Genomic DNA, 15,645 nt, shown 5'->3' with positions numbered 1-15,645 from the left:
TCCATCCATCCATCCATCCATCCATCCATCCATCCATCCATCCATCCATTTTCTTTACACCCTTGTCCCTTAATGGGGTCGGGAGGGTTGCTGGTTCCTCTCCAGCTAACGTTTCAGGCGAGAGGCGGGGTCACCCTGGACAGGTCGCCAGTCTGTTGCAGGGCAACACAGAGACACAGTGAGTAGCTAAAATGTTGCAATATGTCAAACATGTTTGCACACTGACTCAGGCAGGTTTGTTTTCTTTTTTTAGTTATCAAAAGTTGTGATGCAAAGCATCTCTTCTTCCTTGGTGCTGATACCAGCCTATTTGTTTCATTTGTAAAAGATGATCAAATTTAAATAAAAAAAACTTTATTTTGTAACTATGGAAAAATTTTATTATTTTTTTTTACTTTTTACTTGTAAAGACAACTTAATTAACATTTAAAAATATTGTAAATGTACAAATTTCTAATGAATGTTGACATAAACTATTCACAGAAAAAAATCTGCAACAGCAAGGTTGTGCTATTTGCACATCCTGAAAATAATCATTCATTTCAATTTCAGCATTCAGTGCTTTTTTTTGGTAGGCGTTTTGTGGCCTTCAGTGTAGCATTCAGTGTAGCATTCAGTGTAGCATTCAGTGTAGCATTCAGTGTAGCACGTACACCTTATGGCTGTGGCCTCTTTAATCAGGATAATGGTTCAAGTGTGTGACTTTTTAGCCTCAACACAACCGAACAGTTGTGGTTTGTGATGGACAAACAAGCGAATGGACAGCAAACGAGGAACCAACACACAATCAGGTCCTCATATTATGTCTCACAGGCGGAAATGTACATTTTAAGAAACAAAAAAGAGGTCCAGCCTACTGCAGCGGGTTCACTCTGAAACAATGAATCTAAAAGAGCCGTAAAAGAAGAAATCTCTAACAGTTCAGCAGACATTTTTATTCTGCATAACTTTTACGCCTAACAAAGTTGTTCAGAAGAAAATGTCCTAATTTGCAATGTTCACCACAGCATGACAACATGTTCTGAGATTTTCATGCAGCTGATTAGTGATGTGCTGGCTTGTGACGCTGAAGTTGTTGAAGTTAGAAAGACGTCAAGCATTCTGAGCAGAGACTACGCAAAATAACTAGAAGCTGTCTGATGTGACAGCAAGTAAAACTGACTAATATACGATACATGTGCCATCCTTAATTTTGACTTTTTTAATTATTATTTCTGCACCACTTGTGTGTTTTGGGTTTGTCCGGACCCATCGTCACACATGGTAAAATCCTCTTTGTAAAGGACAGTGACATTTGTCCTCTCACTTGTGATGTCATACCCAGGTGATGGTGTTGAAGCAGAATTTAAATAGGTCAGAGTTAAAACAGAAGGAGCAAAACCTCATCCAAAGAATGTAACATTTAAAATCGAGGCAGAAGTCTGAGTCTGACTCGGTGCTTTTGCTCTGAACCCTGAAGTTCCCAGCAGGTCTGCATGAGCGCCAGCTGCACGCTCTACAGGCGTGAACAAGCGAGCATGTGCTGGCTGAGTGACAGGTGTGTGAGGGCGGCTGTGAGGACGTCTGATGTCTGATTCTGTCCCTGGCAGGAAGCCACATCACAGGTACACCACCTCTCCACGGTGGGCCTGCTCAGAGGACAGAAGGCTGACAAGAGACCTGAGGGAAATTCATCCCCTTAACCTGGATTAGAGGGAGCGTTTCCATTTCTTCTTTCTGACTTGTCCTCATTCTTTTGTCGTTTCTCATTTCTTTTTCATTACTTACACAAAGCAAATCAGGATGCAAATAAAATCTCCATTAAAGAGGCAGTGTTATGTAACATTGGCTGTTTTGAGCTTTACATCATGTTATGTTATTCCCTCAGCGAAAACATATCCAGAGAGTTGCCTTGATTCTTTCATGCATGTTCGAGAAATCCCTTAATCTCCATGTCAACCAATCAACTGTGCAAAAGGGCTTGCGGGTCAGAGCCCTGACTTCGAGGCGTTGCTCCTCCTCGGAGTTGGAGTTTCCAAGCTTCCAAGCTTCCACATTTCACCTCTCCTGCCCCCATGACTCCTTCAGACTAGCCTGCAGCTATTAGCAAACACATCTACTGAGCTCATTATAGGAGCTACTTCTCAGTGCAACACTGGTAGACGGTCATTGCAGTTTTGCAAAATACATCTGTTTTGATAGCCGAAAAACCTCCTAGCACAAAAGCCTTTAAGCAAAAAACATGTTTGTTTTTTTGTTGTTGTTTTTTTTTTATTGCCGTGTTTCCATTAAGCAAATTTATTTTTTGTAATTTTTCAATTGTAAGGTCAATACTTCTCCTCCTTCTTTGTCTTTGTGGACATGTGCACCGCAACGTTACAGAGCGTTGGACCCGCAGCCTGAAAAGCCCTCACTGACCCCGCCTGACGTCCTGCCAGGATTTCTGTCTGCTTCTCTAACAGATTTGCTATGAAATGTTTGACCTTTAGGGTGTTGATGACTCAGAAGTATTTCACACAATCTTACTTACAAAATGTACAAAACAGGAGTTTAGCTGTTCACTTCACACGTTTCAGTCAGACCAGTTTGACCCCAACAAAAGCTTTTACCCATGATCCTGCAGTTTTTATCACATTTCATTAACTTTTTTTTTTTTTTTAAAGAAACTAATAAAAATGCAGTGGTGTTTGTCAGGATTTTGTCTTTTCACAAATGCTGTGCAAACATGTATTGGGTAATAAGCACTTCAATAATTTCCTCTGTATAAAGAACTTTGCTCAGTAGATGTGATCTATTTTCTTACTTCTTACTGTTTATTTCTAAACTGCCTAAAATGTTCTTATAATAAAAAGCTACATCCTACATGCTTTTATGCAGTGTGGCACAGCAATGTGGAGCATGTGGGCTGTGATGAAGCATGTTGACAATTTGTTCCTCATTAATTCAGAAATGTGTCTCCATTTTACATATTAAGCAGCTGAAATCAACGTGTAGAGTTTTACTTTTGAAATTAGTTGAGTCTACAGCACAGTTTCTCTTTCACGCTATAACATGTCTTTGCGGGTGTTGCACCACACATGAACCACAAGAGGGCGCTCAGTAGCTCAAGGTTGTGTTTGAAAGTCGCTGGCCCCCTTTGCCCCCCTCTCTCCCCCTCCTAGTCTGCTGTTTCCCATGAAGAGCATCTTTCAAACAAAAAAGCGGTGAGGTGAATGCGCCCAGCTGGCTGCGCTCCCTTTGTGTTGTTGGGGTCACTGTGTTGTTCCAGCATCATGAGCATCAGCACAAACAGCAGCTGGCATGTTCCAGCCTCACAAATCCCACTGAGTCATCAGCAGGCGCCTCCTCTTTGTCCACAGGCTTAGTTGGGCTCTGACCCTCACCGGCTCACACACACACACGCACCCGCCCCCACACACACACACAGAGCACCATTGTGACCTCTAACATTACAAGCACTCACACAAGGCAGGTTCTTGGCCATGTGCTTTCACCTTTAGCCTTCATTATCATGTTTAGAAAGCTTCAGGAGGTCAAGTTCAAAGTGACGCATAGAAGTTGTTTAAAGGAAGTGTTATGTAAAATTATTATGGTTTTTTAGCTTTACATCATACTATAATGTTATTCCCTCATCACAAACATACCTGCAGTGTTTCCTTGATTCTTTCATGCGTCTTTGAGAAATTATTTAATCTCCATGGCAACCATTTAGCTGTGCAAAACACTTGGGTGGACCTAGCCCCGCCTATGAGACGCAGCTCCTCCTCAAAGCTGCAGATTCCAAGTTTCCACTTCATAGAGCAGCAACTCAGCTCCTTCAGACTAGCCTGCAGCAGTTAGCAAACACCTAGACGAACCAAGAATCCGCTGAGCTCATTATACAACAACACTGGTAAAATCGTTGTTATAGGCTTAATAGAGGAACAATACTGAGATAACTTCCTGCAGTTTCATAAAGAGCAGAGACACATGCACAATTTCAATGCTTTAAATATCAAAGTCAAATTTCTTTTAAGTCATATTTGATATATATATACAGTATGTATAGCATTTTTATAACAATTGAAGGAAGCATAGTTATTTGATTGCGCTATAAAATGGCACTATGTGACTGGAACAGATACTGCCCTTTAAAGATAACTCACAACAAGATGGCCAAAGGACTTTACAATCAAAACTAAAATAAAATTCAACTGAAGAACAAAAAGTAAAAGAATTTTTAAGTGTCTTTTTTTTCCTTCTCATCATAGAGGAAATGAGGTTCTGACTGTTTCTGACCAGTACAAATTGTACATATTGCCTAGTCAAATGGTGATCCTCAACTTTTTCTCCTTGTTCCACAGAGTGCGATGACGTCCCACATTTCCACCGACTCTGTTCCATTCAGGTGGTCACTACAGGTCAGATGTTTCTCTGATCAGAAACTGTCTTTAAGGTACTGGATGAGTGAAGTCATGCCATTTCCTCTGTATTAATTCTGCAATAAAATGTCTAATAATAAAAGGTGATTATGATCCAAACAAATATGTATTTGTGTCACACCCAGTGTGGCGTCACCGTTACCGCCATGACACTAAACACTACACTACGAAGTAATCTACACTGGAGTATGGTGTGTGTATTATGAGTTTCATTTTGAATTACCTCGAAGGTTCAGGTTCAAGGTTTGAAAAATGATGAAAATTTTCATTACGGCACAATAAGTGCAAAGTGTCACTAACTCAAAAAAAATTAATGACTTTCTTTATGGAAGGCTCTACTTCTTTATTGATTTCTGCCTATACTGTTTCATGTTCCTCCTATAATGTGCAACCATAGGAACAAGAGATCTCTTTACTAGTTAATAAGAAGTGATGATGGAATTGAGATCCTCTAATCCCTGATGAATTAATTATAGACAATGTGGATGTAGAGCAGCAGCAAAATGGAGACATTTAAGCCTTCTCCTCCCTCCATCATAATGTGCAGTGTGAGATTTTGACCGGCATGAAGCTTTACATCATGTTATAATGTTATTCTCTTATCTTAAACATACATGGAGTGTTGCCGTGACTCTTTCATGGGTGTATGAGAAATCCTTCAATCTTTCATGGCAACCACTCAGCTGCGGAAAACATCTGGGTAACACCGCCTTCGAGACACAGTTCCTCCTCAGAGCAGACCTCCCTCTCAATTCCCTCCCTCAGCTCCTTCAGACTAGCTAGCAGCAATCAGCAAACACCTGGTGGAACTGTACATCTGCTGAGCTCGTAATAAGATCACAGGAGCTACTTGTCACTGCAGCACTGGTAAAAACGTCACAGAAGGGTTAATAGAGGAGCCCTGTTTTGATGACTTCCTGAAGGCAGAGTTTCAGAAAGAGCAGTTTGAGGCCCAATTTTGAGACGGTAAATTAGAATGCCAAATTTTTTTTAAGTCATGTTTGATATATTTTTTTATAAACACTGAAGTTAACATAGTGTCATGAGGCGGTGGTTTACGGTGAGTGGATGACGCTTAGGCCCAGGTTGTGATGGAAAATGATGAATTTAATGACAAAGAACTCTCAACAAGGAACAACAGGGAAACATCACGAGGAAAACTGGCAGCACGGAGACGGAGGAAATAAACAGACAATCAACAGGGACCATAGACAAACTATTGACATGAATCGACGAGGACTACAACTATCGACATTCAATTGACAAGGACCCGACGAAGAACACAGACAACAGGGGAGACTAAATACACACGGGGCAATGACGGGAACGAGACACACCTGGGAGACAATCAACGGGGAAAGATGCAGAGACAGGACTAACAGGGAACAGGATCACACAGGAACTTGAAAATAAACACATAGAAATACGGATCATGACACATAGTTACTTGATTGTGCAATGAAATGGCACTGTGTGCCTGGAAAACACTTAAAACACCAAAAGGACTTTACAATTAAAACTTTAAGACCAAGTTGTCTGACAGGGATTTGAATGGGCAGTGGAACAGTGTGGCTTATCAACAATGGTGTCATTCAGGGCATGCTACTATGATACTGAACTATTAACTTTAATTTTCAGCCATGATATCCTCTAAGAGAGTCATCGGTCTTGTCTCAGTAGTAGTGTGCTTTTTACCATTAGTGATTATGACTCTGAGCTACAGCTGCTGCACCTCAATGGTCAATATTTTCACATATATATTTCCTTATCCATCCATCCATCCATCCATCCATCCATCCATCCATCCATCCATCCATCCATCCATCCATCCATCCATCCATCCATCCATCCATCATCTTACACACTTATCCCTTGTGGGGTCAGGATGGGTGCTGGTGCTTACCTCCAGTGGTCAACAGGCCAGAGGCGGGGTCACCCTGGATAKGTCGCCAGTTAATCGGAGATACATTTCATTAATTCTTCCACATTGAAAATTATCACCCAATCCATCCATGAACCTGTTTCTTGCTGTCAGACAGCAGTGCTCCCAGCTGTTCCACTGTGCAGCCCATTTAAACAGATAAATAACCACAGGAACAGAAAGTGTTAGAGATGATGGGCTTTATTGGAACACATGAGGAGTTTTAGCTGTCTGATTTTGGCAGCTCCATGACTCCCCTGACCGAACCAATAGTTGCAGTCAAGGCTCCCCACTCAGCAGGACTCCCATACTCCCCTTTCTCCAGCAGGTACTGCCGACCACTGAAGTTGGGGTGTTCATAAAACACCCAGGAACCCTGGAGGACCTTGCAGGACATGACTTGATATGGCCATTTTTCTCGCAAGGAATTCAGATTATCTGTCACCTCCAGAGTCGGACCGTTAAAGTTTGGCCGTCCGTATAGCTTGAGCTTTAACGGGCCTTTGCACTGAAAATAGCAAAAGAAGTGTGTTAAGTTGAATGTACAAGGCGTGTTTTATGGCGTTGTTTTCTGGAGACTCACGTTTTTGATGATCTTGCAGGATCTGACACAGTCATTAAATCCCATCCACTGACCATAGCCTGTATACTCCCCAGGACCAATTATATACTGGTATCCTGAGAAGTTGTTGCGCTCATACAGGGCCCACCAGCCGGCCTGCACCTTCACAGAGTTGCATCGGCGGATGTAGTTGTACAGGTCGGCTGAGTCCCCTTTGCAGTCGTAGGACTTTCCCTGGAAGTCCTGACCTTCATAAAACACAATCTGAAAAAAGACAAACAGACGCATCCATTGTAAACACATTTCCTATCAGAGGTCTGAGTTTAAAATCATCAGTGGTTTGAACAGGAGTTAGTTCCCCCCATGACTATCCCACCTTCTCCATTTGTAGAGTTTAAAATACTGCAGTCACTAACGAACAGAGTAGTCTTTATATGTGGCAGGAACAATACTAACAAATGCGCGGTTAGCAGGACATGTAACACTGATTGCAATTCAAATATTTGTCTAGAGTCTACCTTTTGTTCTTACCCACTGAATTATCTCACAACACACAATTGTAGTGTGGCAGTGCCAAGAATCAAAACCAGCCACATCCAAGCACATCTGAGCCTGTGCTTGTGCAGTTTAATTTTATGGCTCGCTTCAGAACGACTATCAAAGTATAAGACTTCCTGTTCATTCATTTAGACGGGACAATGATTTATATGAAAATTAATCAATGTATTGTTTTCGTAAAAACTATGATACCCCCTCAGCTAACAAACTGTGTATGTTAAGAGGAAAAGAATCAATGATGACAATTTAAAAAAAAATTAATTGAGGGACAACTGAAACTCTGTGATCATCCGGAAGGATCCAGCTGCAGGGGAGTTGGTGCTCCAGTGTGTGTAGTTTGAGTACTTGGCACGTGCTAAAAAGCATTGGTGGACCCAAGCCCCGTCCATCACCACGGACAACCAGAACTCCCTGAACTTAAAGAACTCATAAATCGATGGTCCATCCTCAGCACACTCTGCCACCTGACCTCCAGAATCCTGCGTGTTATAGAACCTGATCTTCCAGGACTTTCCGTACATCTGGAAGACATGAGTAAGAGATCAGGAAAAAACATGAAGCTGAATCAGATCTACAATATTTGAACATTTTTATTCTCTTTTATCCTTCCTGTTTGGCTTTCAGTGAATATTGCTTGGTTGGTGCACTCTTTGGCACCCAGTTGACCCTCAGTGTTAAAGCATCTAGCTTCATTAGCTTGAAAGAAAGGGCGAATCATAGCGACTGTAGAACAGCAACCCTTATCTTGAGCTTACATTTTTAATGAAGTGACATGACTGGATGCTCTCACTGAATCCCATCCAGTGTTGGTTCTCAGGGTGTACTGGGCTGCTCATACAGCACCCGGCTTGGAAGGTCTTGTCTTCAAAGAAAAAAAAAAAACGTATGTAAGGAAATATAGAGATAAGAATAGTGCCAAAACAATCTAACAATCTGCAGACAGGGCAACGTTTTGTTATTCAAATTAACCTGATTTGCATATCAAACAAGTGCCAAATCGATGTAATGCCAACCCTATAAAGGCCCTGTTGGTATAGAGTGTGTGATCCATTCTGCAGTAATCAAGATGGTGTCTTTTGATCTAAAGCAGCAAGAAGTCAGTATGAGATTGGTGCTGGCTTGATTGTAAGAATTGAACAGAAATATCCATTGTTGTTTAAGCTAAATGTTAAACTTGTTTTTAACATGTGATGGTACCATGAAATATTTATTTGGTGAAACTTTCAAAATGCCTCCTGACCATAATTCATCTTCTCTGAAATCGTTACCAGTTCCTGGGCTTTTAAACTGAAGGACATCCCAGAAGTAGAATACATGCATCACTCTGAAAACGGTGAAATCCCTGGAAGTTATTGGGAAACTGTTTGAGTGGCTGCACCAGCAGCAACGTTTGATGAAAACCTGGAAAGTCGGTAAGGATCAGAGGTGCAGTCACATGCTAATGGGATGAGAGAAAACATTGACTTCACAAGATTTAGGTTAGAGGAGATTTTGACAACATTTTATATTACAAGGCAAAGATTTCACATTCACCAATTTTGAATGAATCTGTATTTAGCAATAAACTCATGTTTCAGCTTTTCAAATGATCTGCTGTAGCTAATCAGCTAATTAACTCAAAGTATCTGCAAAGGTTTCCTGAGCTTTTGAAAAGTCTCTCACCCCAAAGTGATGCCGTCATTTTCTGAGACACTGAATTTTGGGTTCTCTTTACCTGTACACCACAATCATTAAATGCAAAAATAATAATAACAAAATGAGTAAATAATAATAATAATAATAATAATAATAATAATAATTATTATTATAATAATAAAAGCTTGAAATATGAACAGTTTCACTTTCTGAGATGATTGGCAAGAAATATTAAACTTTTATGCAATATTTTAGTTATTTTCAGATCTACTAGTACTCCAGGACCTGGTCCTGCAGTCTTACAGTGTCTAAAATAAACATGTTTCCACCACATTTTATGTCTTTGACGTGGGGAGCGGCCATGTTGAAATGTGTAGTCAGTTTTACAAGTCGTAACTGGAGGTAGCCGGAGTTGATCTCACTTTCTCAGTGGGAAATCGGACATCAGATGACGCTCCAGTTAATTTGTCTGACTGGGAACTTGTAATTTCCCAGCTCAGACAGCAGACGGAATGCAGCATAAATTCAAATGTAAAACATTGATGACATTTGTCAAACCCTTTTATTTAAAATACAAAACAGAAAAGTAAAACCAACTGAACGTCGTTTAGACAGAAAAGGCCTGAAATAAAGACTGAAAATCGCTCAGTTCTTTTCTGTGGCTTTGGGTTATTAATGATATATTTCTGGTGTCAAGGTTATTTTCTGTTGACGCAAAGTGAATTGGGCCTAACTTGGAAACTTCATAAATGTTTTGTTTTTCTTCCAGTTGGCTTAGTAAACCAGGGAGTTATTGTTTGACTTAAATCTTGCTAGTGTAGCTTTACATAATTTAAATAAATCAGATGAGAAAACAGCTGGTTTTCTAAAGGAAACTGCTCTGTGTGCTTTTTGAAGTCAGATTATTAATTGTCGGCTTGTCACAGTAAGTTGGTCACAAACTCATTATTATGTCATAAACAAAAAGTTTATTTTCTTTGTTAAAATAGCTACAAATCTTTTATCACTAACTAGCATTTTTTTTATTTTCCTTTTTGTTTTCTGCTGTAGAAGCATTGGAAATCTTTAACACATACAACTACTAAACTTAAAACATTGATCCAAATCAAATAATGTTTAAATATGATGAAAATGTCTCTTATATATCCTCTAGTCTTGGAAATCTTTAGCTCAGTCCAACTACGTGACTTTCACTCGTTTCCCCTGTCTTTGTCCTGAAACATGATGGCACAAATGAAATTAACAGCGATCGCAGAGCTGCTTATTCATCAGCTTCCAGATAATTTAAATAACAAAACCCTCTAACAGCCCGTATAAAGTATAAAAGCCGCCTGGCAGCCGCATGTTGTTGGACAGAATCCCACAAACACACATCAAACATGGGCAAGGTGGGTAGAGAGTTCACCAGAGAACTGTTTAGGATGTACACTGCAGAGAAGCAATGCAGACGAGTGATAAAATCACAGAGAAGGACAACATGTTCATCCAAAGCTTGTCTTTGTTTTCTAGATCATCTTCTACGAGGAGAGGAACTTCCAGGGTCGCCACTATGAGTGCATGAGCGACTGCTCTGACATGTCCTCCTTCCTCAGCAGGTGTCACTCCTGCAGGGTGGAGAGCGGCTGCTTTGTCGTGTACGACCGTCCCAACTTCCTGGGAAATCAGTATTTCCTGAGAAGGGGGGAATATTCCGACTACGGGTCTTTTGGCATGAGTGACTCCATCCGATCCTGCCGCTTAATTCCCCAGGTATACACTAAAAACATCCTAGATGATAGTTAGTGACTTAGCGTTAGAAATTTCATTTCATTTAAATTGTGCTTTTGACACTTTTTAACAAAGTCAACATGGGCAAGGTCATTTCTATGTGTCCCTTTGGGTTCATCCAAACAGCACAGAGGTTCTTTTAGGATGCGCATCTTTGAGAGGGAGAACTTCCTTGGTCAAAGCCACGAGCTGGTGGACGACTGTGACAACATCGTGGATCGATACCGCATGTCTGACTGCCAGTCCTGCAGCGTGATGGATGGTCACTGGCTGATGTACGAGCAGCCCCACTACAGAGGGAGGATGATGTACCTGAGGCCTGGAGAGTACAGGAGCATGAGGGAGCTGGGGCACAGCGGCATGAGGCTCAGCTCTGTCAGGCGCATTATGGATTCCTGCTGAGGCAGAACAGTCATGTGTCCATGAGTCAAATAAAACATACAGCAAACACTGACTTGTAGTTTTATCATTCTATCCTGTAGATGTTTGTGGGTTATAAAAGTTCTGCTATATACTTTATATATAATATTTTATTTAATACATTACAAACTATTTTAAATTCTCAAGAGTAGAATGTAAAGTCTTTACATTCTACCAGCTGCTACAAAAACCTAAAGCTGCAGTAAGTAACTTTAAAAAAATGTGAAACAATTATAACATATTGGTTAAAACTGACAGTATGTTGTGAAAGAATAACATGAGGCAGATAAACTGTGAAGATCTGCCTCTGCAGAAACAACCAATCAGAGCCTGGAGGCAGGTCTTAGCACTGTCAATCAAGCTTACACACTCCTCACTTGGTTTGCTTCAGTTGTGTTAATGGTGGAGAAAAGATGTACTGTTACAGGGGAACAGTGTATCCACCATCATCAGTAGCTATGCTAACTAGCCTTAGCATTTACGACAGGCTATGCTGTGAGGAAGGAGCTGTAGCATGGAGAACAAGAGGGTGATTGACTCTGCTAAGGTCATCCTTCTGGCTCTGATTGGCTCTTTCTGATAAGGAGCGGTGTGTTTCTGCATATGGCAGTAGGGCCACATGGAGAAGGTCTCAGGAGTTTGATTGTTTCATAGATTATCTGACTGACACTACACTGTCAGGACATAGTGAGTTTTAACAAATATGTAAAAAAAAAAAAGGATTTTATACAAAGCTACTTACTGCAGCATTACGCAAGCTGTAGTTGAAAATGTTGCAGTCAGACTTCTTACCAACACCAAGAAAGAAAACCCTCTAGTCTCCATTTGGCATATCGTCACTGGTTACCATTTTGTTTGTGATTGATTTTAAGATTTCCTTAATAGTTAAGTGCTTTGTTGTTATCACCACTGGCAGATCATCTATAGATACTACAATATTAAATAGAAAGCTACATTTTCTTTCACCAGTTCTTAGCAACAATCTTCTGTAGTGACCAGTGATGGCAGAGTTACTTTGAAAAAGTAACTTTGATCGCATGACTGATTAATCCTTGAAAAAGTAACTTAGTTAGATTACTAATTATTTGATTTGGAATGTACATTAAAAGTAACTTTTTTAGTTACTTTCAGCAGCTGCTGACAATAATGTCCCCGTGAAAATCCCATTGATCTTTGCCAATGCATAATTGCAAGTTATTTTATAATGGTAACATCAACTATGTGTCTCCACTTATAAGGTTGAACTGAAGGGGAGATTGTTTAATGGTTACAACAGTACAAAAAAATTTTTTTGTAATTTGTGTGTGTTTTGTGTGTTCCTGTATTGTCTGGAAAACTCTTAGAAGGATTTTAGGCCCCCATTCGTGCCCCAGCCTCCAGGTTCTGCGTTACGGCCCTGCGTTTGCTGTCACAGCGCAGCGCACAGCGCTCCTCCTGTGGCTCCACAACTCAGATGACCCGCTGCACAGATTTGTGACACTCATCTTAATATTAATAATTATAATGGCGTTTAGTTGCGCAACTTTACGGACACGTTCATTCGTGGCTGTTTTCGCGTTCATTGCGCTGTTCATATTAGTCTCGATGTTTGCAGTTTTCTGGAGCGCAACGTGAAGCTCGACGTCGTTCACAGCAAATATATTGACTTGACATTAACAAAGACAAAGCGGGACGGATCATCCGGGAAATGATGGACAGGGAGAATGACTCAAGCAAAACTGATTGTCAGACAAATTCTGAAACAGAAACGAAACCCAACCAAACAGAACCTCAACATGTTGAGCTCTTCAACCTCCTGTCTTTTCTTCATTCACACTGACTGTCGTCATGCAACGTTGCTGGTCTCAGTGCTATTTTAAACACCTACTCTTTTATCACACCTAATAGTTTTCTCCCGTTCCAACCTAGTTGCACTCGCTTCACCTCTTCACTCAGTTTGCATCTCTGACCCGTCAACCCAAAGTGCTGAGAATCCTGTACCTATTTTACTTGTATTTCCTGTATCAAAGATTGTTCACACTAGTTCTAAAACTGAACTTTGTGTTTGCTGCTGATGAGTGATTTCACTGTGCATATAAGGGTGTAGTCTGTCTTTCTCAATATTTTTTTTGCAGACTAAAATAAATGTTTCACTAGTTTGACAGATCAAATTAGTTACATGTATACCGTGAAATACTACACTGAATAAAATTATGAAGAGTTGAAACAAAATAAAAACAAAAGCATGTTAAAGTTTGTAACTATAGCAGACATAATGAGACTATAACTTCCGACTTGTTATTTGAATTTCTTACGGTGCTTTTTATCCCGCTGAYAGCAGAGTCCCGGCTGATACATTTTCTGTTGTCACCCACCTGTACCCCATAGGGCAGCCGCTGCAGTTGGCACTGCACCAGATGCATACACACTGGAATAATAACCATTTACAGAGCGATTTAGCTATCATTATAGCCCTGTACGCTACGCTGCTGAGTAAGATATTCAAAACAATGGCTCCATAGATCATTTAACCATGATGATGAGTATAAAAGTGACAGAGTTTGCTTTGCCCAAGTACCAGTGCAATCAGGGACAACAGGACTGACTACCAAAATGGGCAGAGTAAGAGAGCGTTTTGGGTGTTTGTTACAACATTAGCAGATCATTTCCTATCAGATCATATCTGAAACCATTTTCTGCTTCTAGATAATCTTTTATGAGGACAAGAACTTCCAGGGTCGTTCCTATGAGACCAGCAGCGACTGCGCAGAGCTCACCTCCTACCTGAGCCGCTGCAACTCCTGCAGGGTGGAGAGCGGCTGCTTCATGGTCTACGAACGCTCCAACTTCATGGGCCACCAGATGCTGGTGAGGCGAGGAGAGTACCCCGACAACCAGCGACTCATGGGGATGAGCATGAGCGACTGCATCCGCTCCTGCCGCATGATCCCCATGGTAACAACCCACAATCACACTCTGCATCGTCTTACAGTTATGTAACGTTAGAGGTTTCTCATGAGAATCACATTTCGAGGTCTCTCTTACAACACAAGACACACACATTGCTGTGTCCTGTGTATTTTACATGTTGCCAACTAATCATTCGACATTCTATGCATCTAACTGACCTTTGATTACAAGGATGTTTATTCTTCCCTGTACATGTTTTAATTCAACTTGCACTGTGGGTAAAATGTTTCCTGAAAGTAATCGTGCTTCCTCTTACAGCACAGAGGTCCATTCAGGATGAGGATCTACGAGAGGGAGAACTTTAGTGGTCAGATGAACGAGCTGATGGACGACTGCGACTCCATCCAGGAGCGTTACCGCATGTCCGAGTGCCAGTCCGTCCATGTGATGGATGGCCACTGGCTGCTGTATGAGCAGCCCAGCTTCAGAGGCAGGATGCTGTACCTGAGACCCGGAGAGTACCGGAGCATGAGGGACATGGGGACGGGCCCCATGGACATGCGGATCGGCTCCATCGGACGCATCATGGAATCCTGTTAGACAGGACGGAAAAGCTCATGTCGATGAATTGACTCAATTGAAATTCAAGCCATTTGAGTTTCCTGGGATATTTTGGCTTCAAAATCTGAGATAAAACCACAAGAAATGAGCTGTTTACGTCAATAAACAGTTGATTCTGCAGTGAGTCCTGATTATTGTACCAAGCAAACTAAGTAACCTAATTCACAAAACATAAAAAAAAGTTAAAAACATGTTCAGATTTTTTTTAGTTTCTAGTTTCAATAAGTATTTTGCTTTGTTTTTCTTTACTCCCACTCCGGCGTCAAAATAATGAGATTTCACCTTAGCGGATTTTGCAGATGATCAAACCTGGGAATAAGAAGATTTGTAAATGTGCATCAGAATGTCAGGGCAAGCTGTGAAGTGTTTAGATTCCTAATCTGAAGGAGACAATGAAATCCAATACATTACAATAGGACGAATAGACAGCAGGATTAACTCCTGAAGGATGAACTAAATTTTTTTTCACTCTTTATTTCTGCATTTTGATCTGTGAAACAGTCAAGCAGTATCTTGTTAACAGTTTCTTAAGACTAACAAAACACCACGTCACTGACTTCAGGTCTGGAGAAGGAAAACGATCGACTTACAGTACGAGTTGATTAATCAAGTCTAAGAACATTTTTGACAAACAACAAACAACAAAAATGGTTTTCCGTACATTAACCACAAATACATCACCTTTGAAAAAAGAAGTGCTTTGAAAAAAGTTTATTTGCTGACCATTTTGTCTTTTACTCTGCATTTGAAATAAAATGTTTATGTACACTGTGTAAAAATCAGAGCAAGCATTTCCAGTAACAATTTATTTGAGGGAGTGTGCATAAGACTGACATGACACTGTCATAAACATTGAAGGGGTTTTTATGAAT

The 15,645-nt window shown here is 40.7% G+C and overlaps 3 protein-coding genes across 3 annotated transcripts; 2 read left to right on the top strand and 1 right to left on the bottom strand.

Annotated features, from left to right (window-relative positions):
- Window positions 1-6,504: 6,504 nt before the first annotated feature.
- On the bottom strand, window positions 6,505-7,326 carry LOC103482027 (beta-crystallin S-1-like). The gene is made up of 3 exons (XM_008437943.2): window positions 7,260-7,326; window positions 6,905-7,147; window positions 6,505-6,829 (listed from the first exon to the last, which is right to left on the bottom strand). The coding sequence occupies exons 1-3, from the start codon at window positions 7,266-7,268 to the stop codon at window positions 6,545-6,547; spliced, it is 537 nt and encodes a 178-aa protein (XP_008436165.1). The 5' UTR covers window positions 7,269-7,326; the 3' UTR covers window positions 6,505-6,544.
- A 3,061-nt stretch (window positions 7,327-10,387) lies between these two features.
- On the top strand, window positions 10,388-11,297 carry LOC103482036 (gamma-crystallin M3-like). The gene is made up of 3 exons (XM_008437951.1): window positions 10,388-10,464; window positions 10,586-10,825; window positions 10,970-11,297. Exons 1-3 carry the CDS (start codon window positions 10,456-10,458, stop codon window positions 11,243-11,245), a joined length of 525 nt encoding a protein of 174 aa, XP_008436173.1. The 5' UTR covers window positions 10,388-10,455; the 3' UTR covers window positions 11,246-11,297.
- Window positions 11,298-13,757: 2,460 nt separating this feature from the next.
- On the top strand, window positions 13,758-14,893 carry crygm5 (crystallin, gamma M5). Its single transcript, XM_008437958.1, has 3 exons — window positions 13,758-13,864; window positions 13,949-14,197; window positions 14,471-14,893. The coding sequence occupies exons 1-3, from the start codon at window positions 13,856-13,858 to the stop codon at window positions 14,750-14,752; spliced, it is 540 nt and encodes a 179-aa protein (XP_008436180.1). The 5' UTR covers window positions 13,758-13,855; the 3' UTR covers window positions 14,753-14,893.
- The last annotated feature ends 752 nt before the right edge of the window (window positions 14,894-15,645 follow it).

The sequence above is a fragment of the Poecilia reticulata genome, linkage group LG2 (assembly GCF_000633615.1).
Source record: "Poecilia reticulata strain Guanapo linkage group LG2, Guppy_female_1.0+MT, whole genome shotgun sequence".
Lineage (NCBI taxonomy): Eukaryota > Metazoa > Chordata > Actinopteri > Cyprinodontiformes > Poeciliidae > Poecilia > Poecilia reticulata.
Note: the sequence above shows the minus strand (reverse complement) of the source record. Positions and strands in the feature narration are given on the sequence as shown.